The 12,394-nt window shown below is 56.6% G+C and overlaps 3 protein-coding genes across 3 annotated transcripts; all 3 read right to left on the reverse strand.

The window, feature by feature from the left end:
- Window positions 1-487: 487 nt before the first annotated feature.
- On the reverse strand, window positions 488-3,653 carry CHGG_08927 (uncharacterized protein; the record flags this gene model as incomplete). The annotated part of the gene is made up of 4 exons (XM_001226853.1): window positions 488-1,325; window positions 1,397-2,438; window positions 2,488-3,086; window positions 3,604-3,653. The coding sequence occupies 4 exons, from the start codon at window positions 3,651-3,653 to the stop codon at window positions 488-490; spliced, it is 2,529 nt and encodes an 842-aa protein (XP_001226854.1).
- A 1,881-nt stretch (window positions 3,654-5,534) lies between these two features.
- On the reverse strand, window positions 5,535-7,860 carry CHGG_08928 (uncharacterized protein; the record flags this gene model as incomplete). The annotated part of the gene is made up of 3 exons (XM_001226854.1): window positions 5,535-5,709; window positions 5,797-6,682; window positions 6,741-7,860. 3 exons carry the CDS (start codon window positions 7,858-7,860, stop codon window positions 5,535-5,537), a joined length of 2,181 nt encoding a protein of 726 aa, XP_001226855.1.
- A 1,758-nt stretch (window positions 7,861-9,618) lies between these two features.
- CHGG_08929 (uncharacterized protein) lies at window positions 9,619-10,557 on the reverse strand (the record flags this gene model as incomplete). Its single annotated transcript, XM_001226855.1, has 2 exons — window positions 9,619-10,065; window positions 10,150-10,557. 2 exons carry the CDS (start codon window positions 10,555-10,557, stop codon window positions 9,619-9,621), a joined length of 855 nt encoding a protein of 284 aa, XP_001226856.1.
- Window positions 10,558-12,394: the final 1,837 nt, after the last annotated feature.

Genomic DNA, 12,394 nt, shown 5'->3' on the forward strand with positions numbered 1-12,394 from the left:
CCCGCACGCCCATGGTGTTTTGCAGCGATCTCAAAGGTCTTGCTTAATTCATATTGTTTTTGTGTGCTTGATGCGCCTAGTCAACCAACACCGATGTCATCCATGAGAATCACCAACACCCACCCAACCACGCTTCGAGTCCTGGGGTCCTAGCGCGCGCACTCCTTACTACCCAACCACCACATGCGAAACTCAACATTGCCCAACAGGCTAAACTCCATGCTCCCTGCCCACTCCCACCCATGTAATGACAAGTCCAGAGATAACCGTAACCAATGTCCGTACCCAACCCTTCCTAACAACAACGTATTGAGAGGAGAAAGCAAAACGACAGAAAGCAAAACAAAAACAGGCCAACCAACCATGAAAACGCCTCCTCACTCCGTAGCAGAAAAATCCCAGACCAATCCCCAACCAACCCAACAACAACGCACGACACACGCATACAGAAAAGACTCCTCCTCCCCCCTAAGTCACCCGTTCGTGCTCACCTCCCAGCCTTCCCAATAAACCGCCTCCCCGCTCCACCCCCACCCCCAGCAGCAGCAGCACCAGCACCAGCACCAGCACCAGCACCAGCACCACCCGCATCCACCGCAGGCAACCTCGCGGCACCACTCCCATACAGGGTCTGAAACAGCTTACTCTTCTGCTGGACCCTTACATCCTCCAGATGGGACCCCGCATCCTCCAACCCCCGGATCTGGTCGGCGAGGGTGAGGGTGCTGCTGTTGACGGAGCGGACGAGCGGGGAGACGAGCTTGCGGCGCAGGTTCTCGAGCTTGGCCTTGAGGGCGAGCAGGCGGTGGTTGTGCTCGACGAGCACGCCCTTGTTGCGCACCGTCTTCTCGCGCACGTTCTGGAGCAGCTGCCGGTTGCGCTCGTACTTGGCGACCGCCGAGGCGTTGGGGCCGAGGATGCGCGTCCAGAGGGAGGAGAGGAGATCGGTGTGGGCTTCGTCTTGGAGCGAGGCCTCGCGGATGACGGTGCGGGCCAGGTTGAGGAATTGGTGGTCGATGGCTTCGAAGAGGGCGAAGAGCGCGAGGGAGTGCTGCAGTTCGGAGGCGACGGCGTCTTCGAGGACGGTGAGGAACTCGTTGAAGGTGCGTTGGAGGGTTTGTTTGGTGCGCTGAGGGGTGGAGTGGCCGAAGAGGGAGGTGGCGAGCGCGCCAAGCCGGGTGGGCTGGCCAGTGAGCGGGTTTTCGAGGATGCCGGCGTTGGAAAGGAGATTGTGGATGTTGTCGAAGGCCGAGGAGAGCGGGAGGGTGGGTAGGTGTTGGACCTGTGAGAGCTCGCGGCGGGCCCAGTCCATTACAATCAGGATGCTATCAGTGAGGGTTAGTAATGGAGGGGAGAATGCGGAAGTCATCTGGGGGCAGGAAAGCTGAACGCATACCCGTCGATATCGCCGTCGACATTGGCAAAGAACTTTGTGAGTTCGATAGCAAGCGTCTTGAGGCTGTCGCTGAGCTCGTCGAGCTCCTTGACAATGATGGGAGCCGAGGTCAGGTTACTACTTCGGACGCTCTCCCCAAGGTCCCAGACTGCGACGCCTGTTGCTTGGAGATCGCCGACCTGCTGGATCCCATTTTCGGAGTAGTAAATCAGCGGTTCAAGGGAACGGGCGACGCCGGCAACCTTGACCAGGTCGGGGACGGGCCGCATTGCGGCTGGCTGTGAAATCCACCGCAGGGCTGCGTAGGAAAATGTGGCAATGATAAAAGAGAAGAAGATTGAAGCCCATGATCTGGTCATGGTATGGAACCTCTTGCGGACGAAGTTGATGGCCGACTCGATGGGCTCGGTTCGCTGCTGCACTTCTGCCCTGACGGCAAATCGAATAACTGGTACGGTATAAGTCTTGGTGAAACAGAGAGATGGGGTACAAAGGTCCGACCTACAATTGTCTGACACGTCTTTTGGCGCAAGCCTCCGGTCTTTCAGCTCACCCAACGTTAGCGCCCCATCGTCTTCCTGCTTAATACCAACCACGTCGTCAATAAAATGTTGCTGCGCCGGATAGAATTCGGGCTCCGGGCTCCTCTCCTTCTCCGGCGACAAGCTCCCCGTGGGTAACCTCGTCCTGATGGCCTGCGCGAGGACCGCGTCCCCCTCATCGGCACTCTCATACTCGGGGCTGCTCTCTCTCGAGCGCAGCCCGTCAAAAGCGCCGCCGTCGATCCCGTCGTACAGCAAGGCGAGGTCGTCACCTTTCCGCCAGAAGCCGCTGCTGCGGTTGCCGTTTTCGAGGCGTCTCCAGGCGGGCGGACTGTAGCCACCGGCGGAAGCCTCCGAATCCGAGTCGCCCATCTCGCTCTGGTCGTCGCTCCGGAACCCCGAGTGGGTCGACGGGTAGCCGAACGGCAGCCGGCTCTGGTTGCCAATCGAGGGCGCGAAGTCGTCCAGAGACGCGTCGAGCTGGTCGAGAGGGCCGAGGGCTGTTCTCGTTGTCGATGCTGTCATGGTTGTGGCTGGAGGGGTTGTTACGTTTGCTGCCGGATCCCCGTCCTCCTCCTCCGCTTTCCTTGGTCGCGGTTCGTTTGCCACTCCTGCTATCGCCGCGTTTGTCGCTAGCCCGCAGTTGTTGTTGTTTGCGGCTCGACTTTTCCCTCCTTTCGTTCTCCTTGGTGCTGTCGCTGTCGACGCTGCGGTCAAAGGGATAGGGATAGTCGGTGAGAAGTGGTGGCAATGGGGTGTGCTCGATATGTCGTCGTCGGGGTGGTTCCTCCTCGAAATAAGTGTCGTCGTCCTCCTCCTCGATAATGGGCGGTGCGGCCCTTCGGTATTGTTGTTGCTGTGGTTGTTGCCTACGGCGCTTGAACAATAATCTTGTCCAGCGGAAAGAGGGCAGGGGCTGATAGAGCAGATACAGGAAGAGGAAGACTAGGGAGAGCACCAGGGAAGCGACCCAGGCACTCGGCGCAATGTTAATACTGATGAGCGACACGTTGTTGTGGACGCTGAAGAGAGACTGCATCCCCATCAAACAGAGTCGCGGAGTTGTCGCCGCAAGGGAGGGACCGTTTGCTGCGATGCGCGAGAGGGGCGGGCCGATCGGGTTGGTCGGCGCGATGCCGTCTTGGGACCTGGTGTGGTGTGATTGATTGCGATTTGCGGGTGTGGAAGCTGGCTAAGTTGGGTAGATAACGGCCGATGCGATTCGCACTGTTTTTCAGGGGGTTCTGATAGGCAGCGCTGACTCTAGAATGATAAACAATCGAAAACTCGAGTCGCGTTCTAGCGGCGATTCCACCTGGATGTACTTTCCAAAAACAACGAGTCACTCGAGTGTGTTGTTCTGCCTCAAATCCTCGGGCCTGCATGGCGTCGCAGTGGGGGGGAGAGGAGTCGCATGGTGGTGGATGCGACCGAGAGAGCCAGGTAGGGCCCCGGAAAAACGAGTGGCTGGGAAGATGCCTCACGGCTGCTCCACCTGGTCCCGGCAGTCACACATGGCCAACCAACCCCGCTGTCCCTTGCTGAGGGCGGGGCAGCCATCTGAGGCAAGTTCAGCAGAACGGTCGTCCCTTCTCAAGTTAGGTAGCTAACCTAGGTAATTTGTATCTTTAGGTAGGTAGGTATCAATTAACCTGGAAATTCAACCTGCCCTCCAATTTTTTGAACTCCAAGAATTTTGTTCCGGTCAACACCATCATGGCAGAGCCTCCCGAACACCAGACTTCACCCAATCATCCCATCACCTGTCAGAAATCGCGTTGCAAGTCCAGCGCCTAAACAATTTGCCCGCCATGAACGAGAATCCAATCATTAGAGATTCGGAAGATGGAGACACGCCTTGGTGCGAAATTGCGAGCCTACGACATGAATGCATCAACCCGCCTTATCAATAACCGGAATGTAGTCAAGGCCGAGCATATCATCGAACCGCTCGTTGCTGTTGCAGACGGGGCGGATATTCCCGGCTTCCCACAGACAGTAAACCAGATCAACACTATGACGGGTAAATCTATTCAGAACTTCCTATAACTACAACTTCCTATAACTACAATATCTTAGAACTAACTATTTCTAGCTCACCAAGCCGATGCTATTCTGGAGGCTCTCGGCATCACAAAATCGGGCAAGCGATGCTGTGGTATTATCCCGCTGCTGTGAGCCGGGGCGTTTATCCTAGCGGGGCTTCGGGCAAGGAGGCTCGGGACATGGATGTTGATAGCAGTGGAGTTCTCGCTTCCTTATCACCCCGCATTCTGGGCTGATGGTCTGTCTGGTGGAGGCGGTGATGGCAGGGTTGCTTCATGAGACGTAGGAGCTTCCTGGTTGAGCCGCATGATTGAAGCGAAGCGCTTCCTGATGAATTCTGGAGATATACAATGTATATTGAGAAAATGAAGAAGGTACGCTTCGTTTCTGTTACGAGGCTTTTCTCCAATAGTTCTCAGGGGAGCGATTGGATGCCACAGGTTTGACTAGGTATATAATCGTGTATAATCTTGCATTTGGTGGGGTTGTGGCTCAACAATACAACCATCGTTCGCACCTACAACCCTCGCACCCACTTGCACCTACAACCCTCGCAACCACTTACACCTATAACCCTCGCACCTATAACCCTTGCAACCACTTCGGAGGAAGCTGACGGCCCCTGCGGTTTATCGGCGCGGGCGATACTACTACTTGTACACATCGCCGACGACCAAGCCCGAGCTATAGAGACGCGCCAAGCCATCAAGCTCAGGGCCATAGACGACCACAAGCTAGGAAGTTGACGGCCAAAGGCCGTCGACTTACCTACCGTAGTTGGTCGTCGGCCCTGAGCGATGGCTGGTCGTCGTATTATGGCGGTGTGGCGAGGGCGGGTCGCCGGCTTTGTTGTCGGTATAGTAGATGTAGATAGTAGCAGAAGTATCGCCGAAGGCGACAAAAAAAGCAGGGGGTCTGGGGGGCGCAGCCCACCGGGAAACGTTTGCAGTAGTGGACGGTCAGTATCGCCCCAGGCTTCGCTTCACGCTTACTGGGGTAGGCCGTGGGCGGGGGTGGTACAGTCAGTCTATTTTAGCAAGCGAACTCTCTAGGGTTTTTTTATTTGGCCTCAAGGGTCCTTTTTACTGGGATCTCCTCCAAGACAATACAATAACATGACCACGATTAACCCAGAAGAATTCTCCTAAGGAAATACTATCTTGTGGACAGACAGAATAGTCAGGGTTCCATCTGCCCTCAAAGCATCACACATTCATCACGTCCATTTCCCCATTCAAGCGCAGCCTCAATTATCATATGGTCATTAAGCCCGCCCGCTACCGTTCTACTCTTAAAAACACGCAAAAATCACACCACCTCCCTCCTGTAGAAGCAAATCTCGAGCCGACCAAATCCAGTAAACTACCCGCTAAAGCCAAAAGAGCCGACTAAGAAGAAGGGCATCTCCGTACAGTAAGTAGCCCACCTCCCCCCCCTTACCAATGCGCTGACTCCCCATATATTGTCGGTATCCCCCTCCTCGTCCTCTTCCCACTTCCCGTAACAAATCATGACTTCGAGCCAATGTGCCACCGCTTTCACGGCGACGCCTAATCAATCTTCGCACTCGCCAGACTCCTCGCCGCCGGGTTATGGATGTTGTTGATCTGGTGTGTCGAGGGCACGCGCTTATATTTGCCCTGCTTCCGCAGGCGTTTCCGCGCCACCATGACGGGGACGGAGCTCTTGGTGACGAGGTAGTTGGAGAAGGAGCCGAGTATGACGCTGCACACCATTGTCAGCTACGACAGCCACAGCAAACAAGCACACAACTTTGGTCACAGGGTGTAGGAAAGCAAGATGGATACGTACCCTTTCAATGCACTCCTCCCCCGGCTCCCCAGGATCACCAGCGTCGGGTTGACCAGGTCAATCACCTCGGTAATCAGATGCTTGGGGTTCTTGCAGTGCAAAACTTCGACAATGACGCGCACCTGGAGGCGCGTCTTGCGGAGTAGCTTGGTGACGCGCTCGCTGATGCCCTGCACGGTCTTGTACCTATCCTCCTCGGCCTTGCTGCGCTCCCGGTGGATCGACGGCGCCGGCGAGACGCTTGACGTCGTGCCCGTGTCCGACGCGTTCGATAGTAGCGGCCAGGGACGTTGGTTTCGGAGCGGTAGGTCCGTGCCGCTTGGCGTGATGGGCGTCTTGCTCGACGTCACCGTGTTGATGGCGGCCGCCTGCTCTTTCATGGCCCTGGGATCGTCCGGCACCTGTGCATTGTCGGCAGCACCAATGCCGGTCTCCTCATCGACGCAATAAATGGCCAGGAGGGTGTCGCCGTCGCGGAGGACCGTACCGATAGCCCACTCGAGCGCGTGGGTTGATTCATCGCTCAGGTCCGTGGCCACCAAGTACTTGCGCGGGGGCCGGTGCTCTTCTTCGGCGTCCTGGACCAGCTTTGCGTACTCGCCTCGGGTGATGATTTGGATTGTCCGGTGCGCCTCGGGGGTGTCCATAATTTGAGTCATGGCGAATGACAGCTTTTGCGCCCTCTTGATGTCGGTTAAATCTGCCTCAGTATCTGAGTCCATAGGCGTGTGAGTCCCCGTCCCAGGGGGGTCATCAAAGCTGGTGGTCGGGTGAATGGCGGGTTTGTTGTGTTTTACACGCTCGCCGGATGGGTTCGTCACCGTGATTTCTGGCTCGTCCAGAAGTGACCTGTACTGGTATGGTTGCTGTGATGCCACTTGGATACCTATTCATCGCGGTTAGCAAGCCCACTATGCGAGTCCGGGGTCTGTTCTTGAACCTACGTTCTTCCTCGGCCGCGGCCAGCAAGCTTTTAGCTTGTCGTTGGGCATCAGAGTTTTCGGACCGAGCAGCTTTCCTCCCACGTTGTCCTTCCTCCCCAGACGAGCTTCCATTGTCCTCGCTACTATCTTCGACTAATAGTTCGCCGTCGGGGCTCAGGTAGTCCTTAGCTAGCCTGCCAGCCCCAGTCATGTAGGTCGAGGGTTTCCGTTTTCCTAGCTCTGACAAGCTCCCGCCAGACCGGGCCAACGCGGCGTCTGAGAGGCGCCGATACGCATTATTGTAATCGGCTATCTCGGGGTCGTTGACCACTGCTCGGGCAGCGGGGCTCAGGTTTCGTAAGAGGGGTCCTCGAGGGGAGTGCGAGCGCATGCCCGAACGGCTAGAGGGCGATTTAGACTTGTTCCCCGGACGCATTGGCGGACCGCTTGCGGAATGGTGACGCCCTCGGTCTCCAGGCAGGGCCAGGCCGGAGATGTCGTTGCCCCTCATTATCTCGGCCATTGCAGTCGATCGCTTGTTGCCCTGATCGGGCACCACACCGGACCGCTTACCACCCTGCGTGACTCGTTTCGGCAGGGCCTGGCCTCCGTGGGTCGTGATAATCCCGGAAAACTGGTACTCACTTGTCGGATCGACCCGTGCGGGACCCAACCTCGGCCCAAAGTCGACAGGCCTCACGGAGGCGTCCGACATACTCCTCGGGTGGGCGTTGTTAGCCGCCTGGGCGCGGGCATGGGACTCGGTCGGCGACGAGGGCGTACTCAATACTTGTTTTGCGGCGATGGGTGGGCTGTCCACGTCCAGCATGCTTCGGACTGGTTTCGGCGGTGGCGGGCTGTCCACATCGAGCATACTCCTCACGGGGGCTGCAGGGGCGCATGGCGTCTTAGTACCAAGATTCTTGGGGAGCACTGGAGAGAGGAGCGTAAGGAACGGAGGGTCATCACCAATGTCTAGCATGCTGCGCACCGGGGAGCGGGGGGTATAGGGTGATGGGGAGCGCGCCTCTAGCGAGCTGGGAGGTCTTGGTCGTGCATTCGTTCCCTCTAAAAGTGCAAGCACCTCTTTCCGTTCTTCATCAAGCATCGCCTCCATCGACATCGCCTGGCGCCCCGCCATGGTGAGCGGCGGTTGGGCACGATAAGCTAAGCTGCGCGGGGGTTTTTGGAGGTTGGAGAAGTGCTTCGCAGCAGCAGTTGTACACGCGGGTAACGTCTGGCGGGGAGAATATCGATCAATGAACGAGAAGGCGTATGTTTCAGGTTGTTGTTTAGGTATTAATCGTAAGGTTTGGCGGGCTCGTGTCGGATGGTGTCTCAACGCGGTAGGATACGAGGCTGAGGCAGATGCAATATCGATTGTCGAAGTAGCATCTCGATTTGCGACGGCCGAGCCCTCTAAACAAGTCTTTTGTCGGCGCTCAGATCATAGCGGGGGCGTCAGCCCAGCTGTTTTTCGCCGTGAGTCCTGTGTCGAGGATAGCGCCTCCGCCAAGATGCTTGTCCCAAGGAAAGCCAGCTCTGGCTCCGTTTTGCCAAGATACCAAGACACCGATTACAAGGTTCTGGGGTTCTGCAAAAGCTGCACTGCCGCCTCGTCTCGTTCCAGTGTCTGGTGGGGCGGATTGGTCCTCGCTGGTTGCGGGAATATCAGATGTTCTTAAGCGAGAGAGGTTGTCGGCCGTGATTGCGAGAAAGACACGTCAAAAAAATGAATTGACGTCGGAAATATTTGGAGTTCAGGGGCTTTTTCAGCAGCAGCGGACCAGAGTGGCGGCTCGACTCGCCGCAGGAAGTGCGGGGGTGGGGGGAGCTCTAGCGGGTCTTCCCGGTGGATCGAGCCTGACTCTGATCGGACCCCCCAAAATGGACTCACCCAGGTACTTCTGGGCACAGACGACTGACTGGTTTTAAGTGACTTCGTCAAGTTTCATCCAAGCGGCACATATCATGTGCTTCCTCTATATGGATTTTAGTACTCTAATCAGCTTCCTTTTTTCAATGCTTTCTACCCATGTTGCTTCACCAAGTATTTGATGGTCACTTTTCACTTACCTTCCATTGCTACATATCCTTACTTTCCCTCATCTTCTTATCTATCGTCTTCGTGGGGTACAAATTTCGTCAAAGTTACGCAAGCGCCTGTTTACAGTTTAGGGATTGTAGATCTGGCATCGGGAGGTTTTTTGGTTGGCGCTTGCGTGCTATGGAGTTTCGCCCAGCGAGAGCAACTGGACCCTGCTTATCAGTGGGCTGGACGGCAGTTGCTTTTAGCTGTTGGGTTCAGCTGCTGGTCTAGACCCTCGCACCGGGTGTGACAGCGCCTTGCACCCCGACAACTCTGTCAAGCAACGCCCGTGTCTCGGCCCTAGAACCTCTCCGAGACCGATCAGGCACAACGCACCGAAGGGGGATAACCCTTGGTAGATGTACCGCGTTTTCCGGCCGAGGCGGTAGCACGGGAGAACCAACATTCTACGGGAATAAAGAATAAGATAACCACCCATATTAGCCAACCTATATTCTCATACATGATGACACCGGGCTGATTATACACTATCCATAACCCAGCCCCAAGAAGCTCTCATAGGGCGCCAGGTGGGTGGCGGATATTCCATTGTGTTGTTTGCAAGTCATAGTTAACAAGGACGACCCGTGTCGGAAGATGCCGACCAAGAGACAATGCAATTGTTCATCGGCAGCCCAGCGGAAGTCAGCATTGGTTAGCTTGGGAAGCGATCCGCAGACGCAAAAGTAGTCCATACAGATATAAAGTACAGTACGCAAAACCACAGCCACTCTCTCTACAGAGGAGCAAGCCCTACCCGCCAGCCGGGTTCTCCCCAGCAACCCCCTCCTTTCTCACAAACACCCCACCTCAAAGCCTACCCTTCACACCCGCATGCATCAAGTTCGCACGGTTACCCGTGCCCGCCTTGTGGACCTGAATGCGCTTATCCCAGACACTCGACCTCCCCTCCACAACCGCCACAATCTCCTCGGCCACGCGGTGCGGGAACATGGTCCGCCCACTCCCCTTGGACTTCTTCTTCCTCACGGCGTCCAGAATCCAACCGAAGGCCGTGCGCCTGCGCTGGCGCTCGCGCAGCGGCATGGGCACCTCGAGCGACTTGCCGCCGCCGGCCAGGCCCTTGAAGCCGCGCATCTTGACCAGCGGCGCGACCGAGTCGATGGCCAGCGCCAGGTAGAGGACCGGGTCGAGCGGGAGGTGGGAAGCGGGGGGGGCGCCGGGGAGGAGCGGCCGGGCGGGATCGAGACGCGGCGGCGGGGAGGTGCGTAGGTATTGTAGGATGATGGCCATGTCCTGGGGTAAATCGATGTCAGAACGGTTCGATCTTATTTTTCACCGAGGCCCCAAGGGCGGTAGGGCCTCTCTCTCTCCTCTTACCCGCTGTGCCTTGGCCAGTTTGCCGTCTTCCATCAATAACCTCGTGACCTGCGAGATCACCGAGTCGTATCTGTGCTTGGCGTGCTTCTGCGAGGGCAATGGTAGTTCCGGCAGCCCGTACTTGTGGCCCTCGACCGAGGGGTCCAGCGGGTTGATGCCATACTGGATCATGCGCAATTGGTCCAAAGCCTTTTCGTTGTCCTCGCTGACATAGGCGGGTGGCTGGCTCTCGGGTACCATAGATTGGGGCAGCCCGTTGGGGTTGTTGATGTTCGGTAACCGCGATGTGGTGTTGTCGGCTAGTCCCCTCGCCAGCATGGCCGGGCCGGACGGGGGGCCTTGGGCAAACGCCCGGGTCCGTGTAGTGAGGGCCCTACAGGCCGACCAAATGTTCAACCTCGGCGGCATGGTTGCTGTGTGGTGGGATCGGCAATTGCGACCTGATACGACGATGTCGCGGCGGCTGCCCGCAAAGGACCGTTCTCGAAAAATTGAGAGAATACCGAGGTTTAGCCGTGGCTGAGGTCAAGCGGGCCGGGTGTCTGCTCCCGGCGAGGGTGGGTAGGTGGGGTCAACGGGTGGGGTTCGATCCATCTCGATTCCCGGCAGCCACACTGTGCGGGGGCGCCACACACCGCTGAGCCTCGAGGTCGGATCCGAACCCTTCAATTCTTGCACTCCTTGACTTCTCCCCTTCTCCCACGACCAAACCCCCACAGGTCGCGAATCGTTGTGGCGCCAGTCACGGGGACAGGTGCTGCTGCCTGCCGTCTGCTGGACTCGACATGCGCGCCCCCAGATTCCCAATTCTCAGGCTCCCTGACGTGGACACAAAGCAGACCTACCACATGGTGTACACCCGTGACAGCCCCCGCCGATGGGGCTCGGTCCGAGGACCATGACCGTCGGGAACAAATCAGAAGGAAGCAGGTGCCCGTCGAGGACTGGTTTCCCACTTCCCACACTGGCGGTGAGGTGCAATTCCGCCATGGAACCTCCCGCTCGTTCGTTCGTTCGTGATTTGTTTAATTAGTTGGTTTCTTGATTCCCGCATCATCAATCCATTCCCTCGGAACCCCCCTCCCGAGTTGATCAACCCGGCTTGGCGTTTGACCACCTTTCTTTTCTTTCACTTTTAGCGTCATCAAGCGATGAGCTAGACAGGGAGGGTTAGTACACAAGAACACAGTGAATGAATGTTTGGGAAACTGTCAGCCATCGGGGGCTTGTTATGTCCATTCCCATGCTGAGGGGGGGGGGGGGGGACGAAAATAATAATAACAAACAATGAGTTCGAACAGCCGATCCAATCTAAACCCAGTCCAGCCAGCCGATGATGCTATAGTAACCAAATACAATGAGTAACTTTTATCGATCACATCCGAAACTCCCGTTGCTTCTAGACTCCGCCGCTTGTGTCCGCCTGGAATGACCGGGGGATGCTCCTCGGCAGGTGGTCGGATGACCAGAAATGCAGACCGCTTCGGGGTCCCAGGCTTGAGAACCAAACCCATCCCGCCAGCGCAGCAACAGACACCGAAGCCACCCCAGTCAGGCAAGCCGTCATCCGCCAGAAACAACCAAGACGCTTTTGGACTCCATCCCGCTCTCATGGTCCAGAGGAACAGGGATATCCAATCCAGAACACTGCTTTCCCCTTTTCCCTTGCATGCCTGAGAGTGACGTCCAGGAATTACCGCCGGAGGAGAGAAGAGAATCCAGTGATAGGAAATGCAATTCCAAACTTCAACCAAATTACCCCGACCATCCAAATAAAAAATTATAGAGATGAAAAAGAAACCTCCGCGGGCCCACTGGCAGCATAACAAATTCCCAAATGTGCCGTGTGGCATGCCCGATATGCAACAACTCCACCAAATAATGGGAAAACAACAAGGGGGGAACAAATTATGAAAAAAAGGGGAGAGGGGCAGAAAACTGTAAATCAGAAAAGTGAAAAAGGGCCACCGAAAAGTAAAGGAGTGGTATCACCGTTGTACAGGAATGCAGGGAAGAAACCAACCAAAGTGCAAAAGCAGCCCAGAAAAATATCCTCAACACAACTGGTAAGCTGTCGCCGTCGCCGCCGCCGTCGCCTTTGTTGTAAGTTGTCACCGCTCGCCGCGCGGGAGTGAGTGCGTGGCTCGTGAGGGGTGGGGGTTAAGATAGGGAGCTTGTAGAGGGCGGATGGATGAGATGGCGGGGGTGGGGGAGGCAGCAAATAGGACAGGCCGAGAAGACAGAA

The sequence above is a fragment of the Chaetomium globosum genome, genomic scaffold (genome assembly GCF_000143365.1).
Source record: "Chaetomium globosum CBS 148.51 scaffold_6 genomic scaffold, whole genome shotgun sequence".
Lineage (NCBI taxonomy): Eukaryota > Fungi > Ascomycota > Sordariomycetes > Sordariales > Chaetomiaceae > Chaetomium > Chaetomium globosum.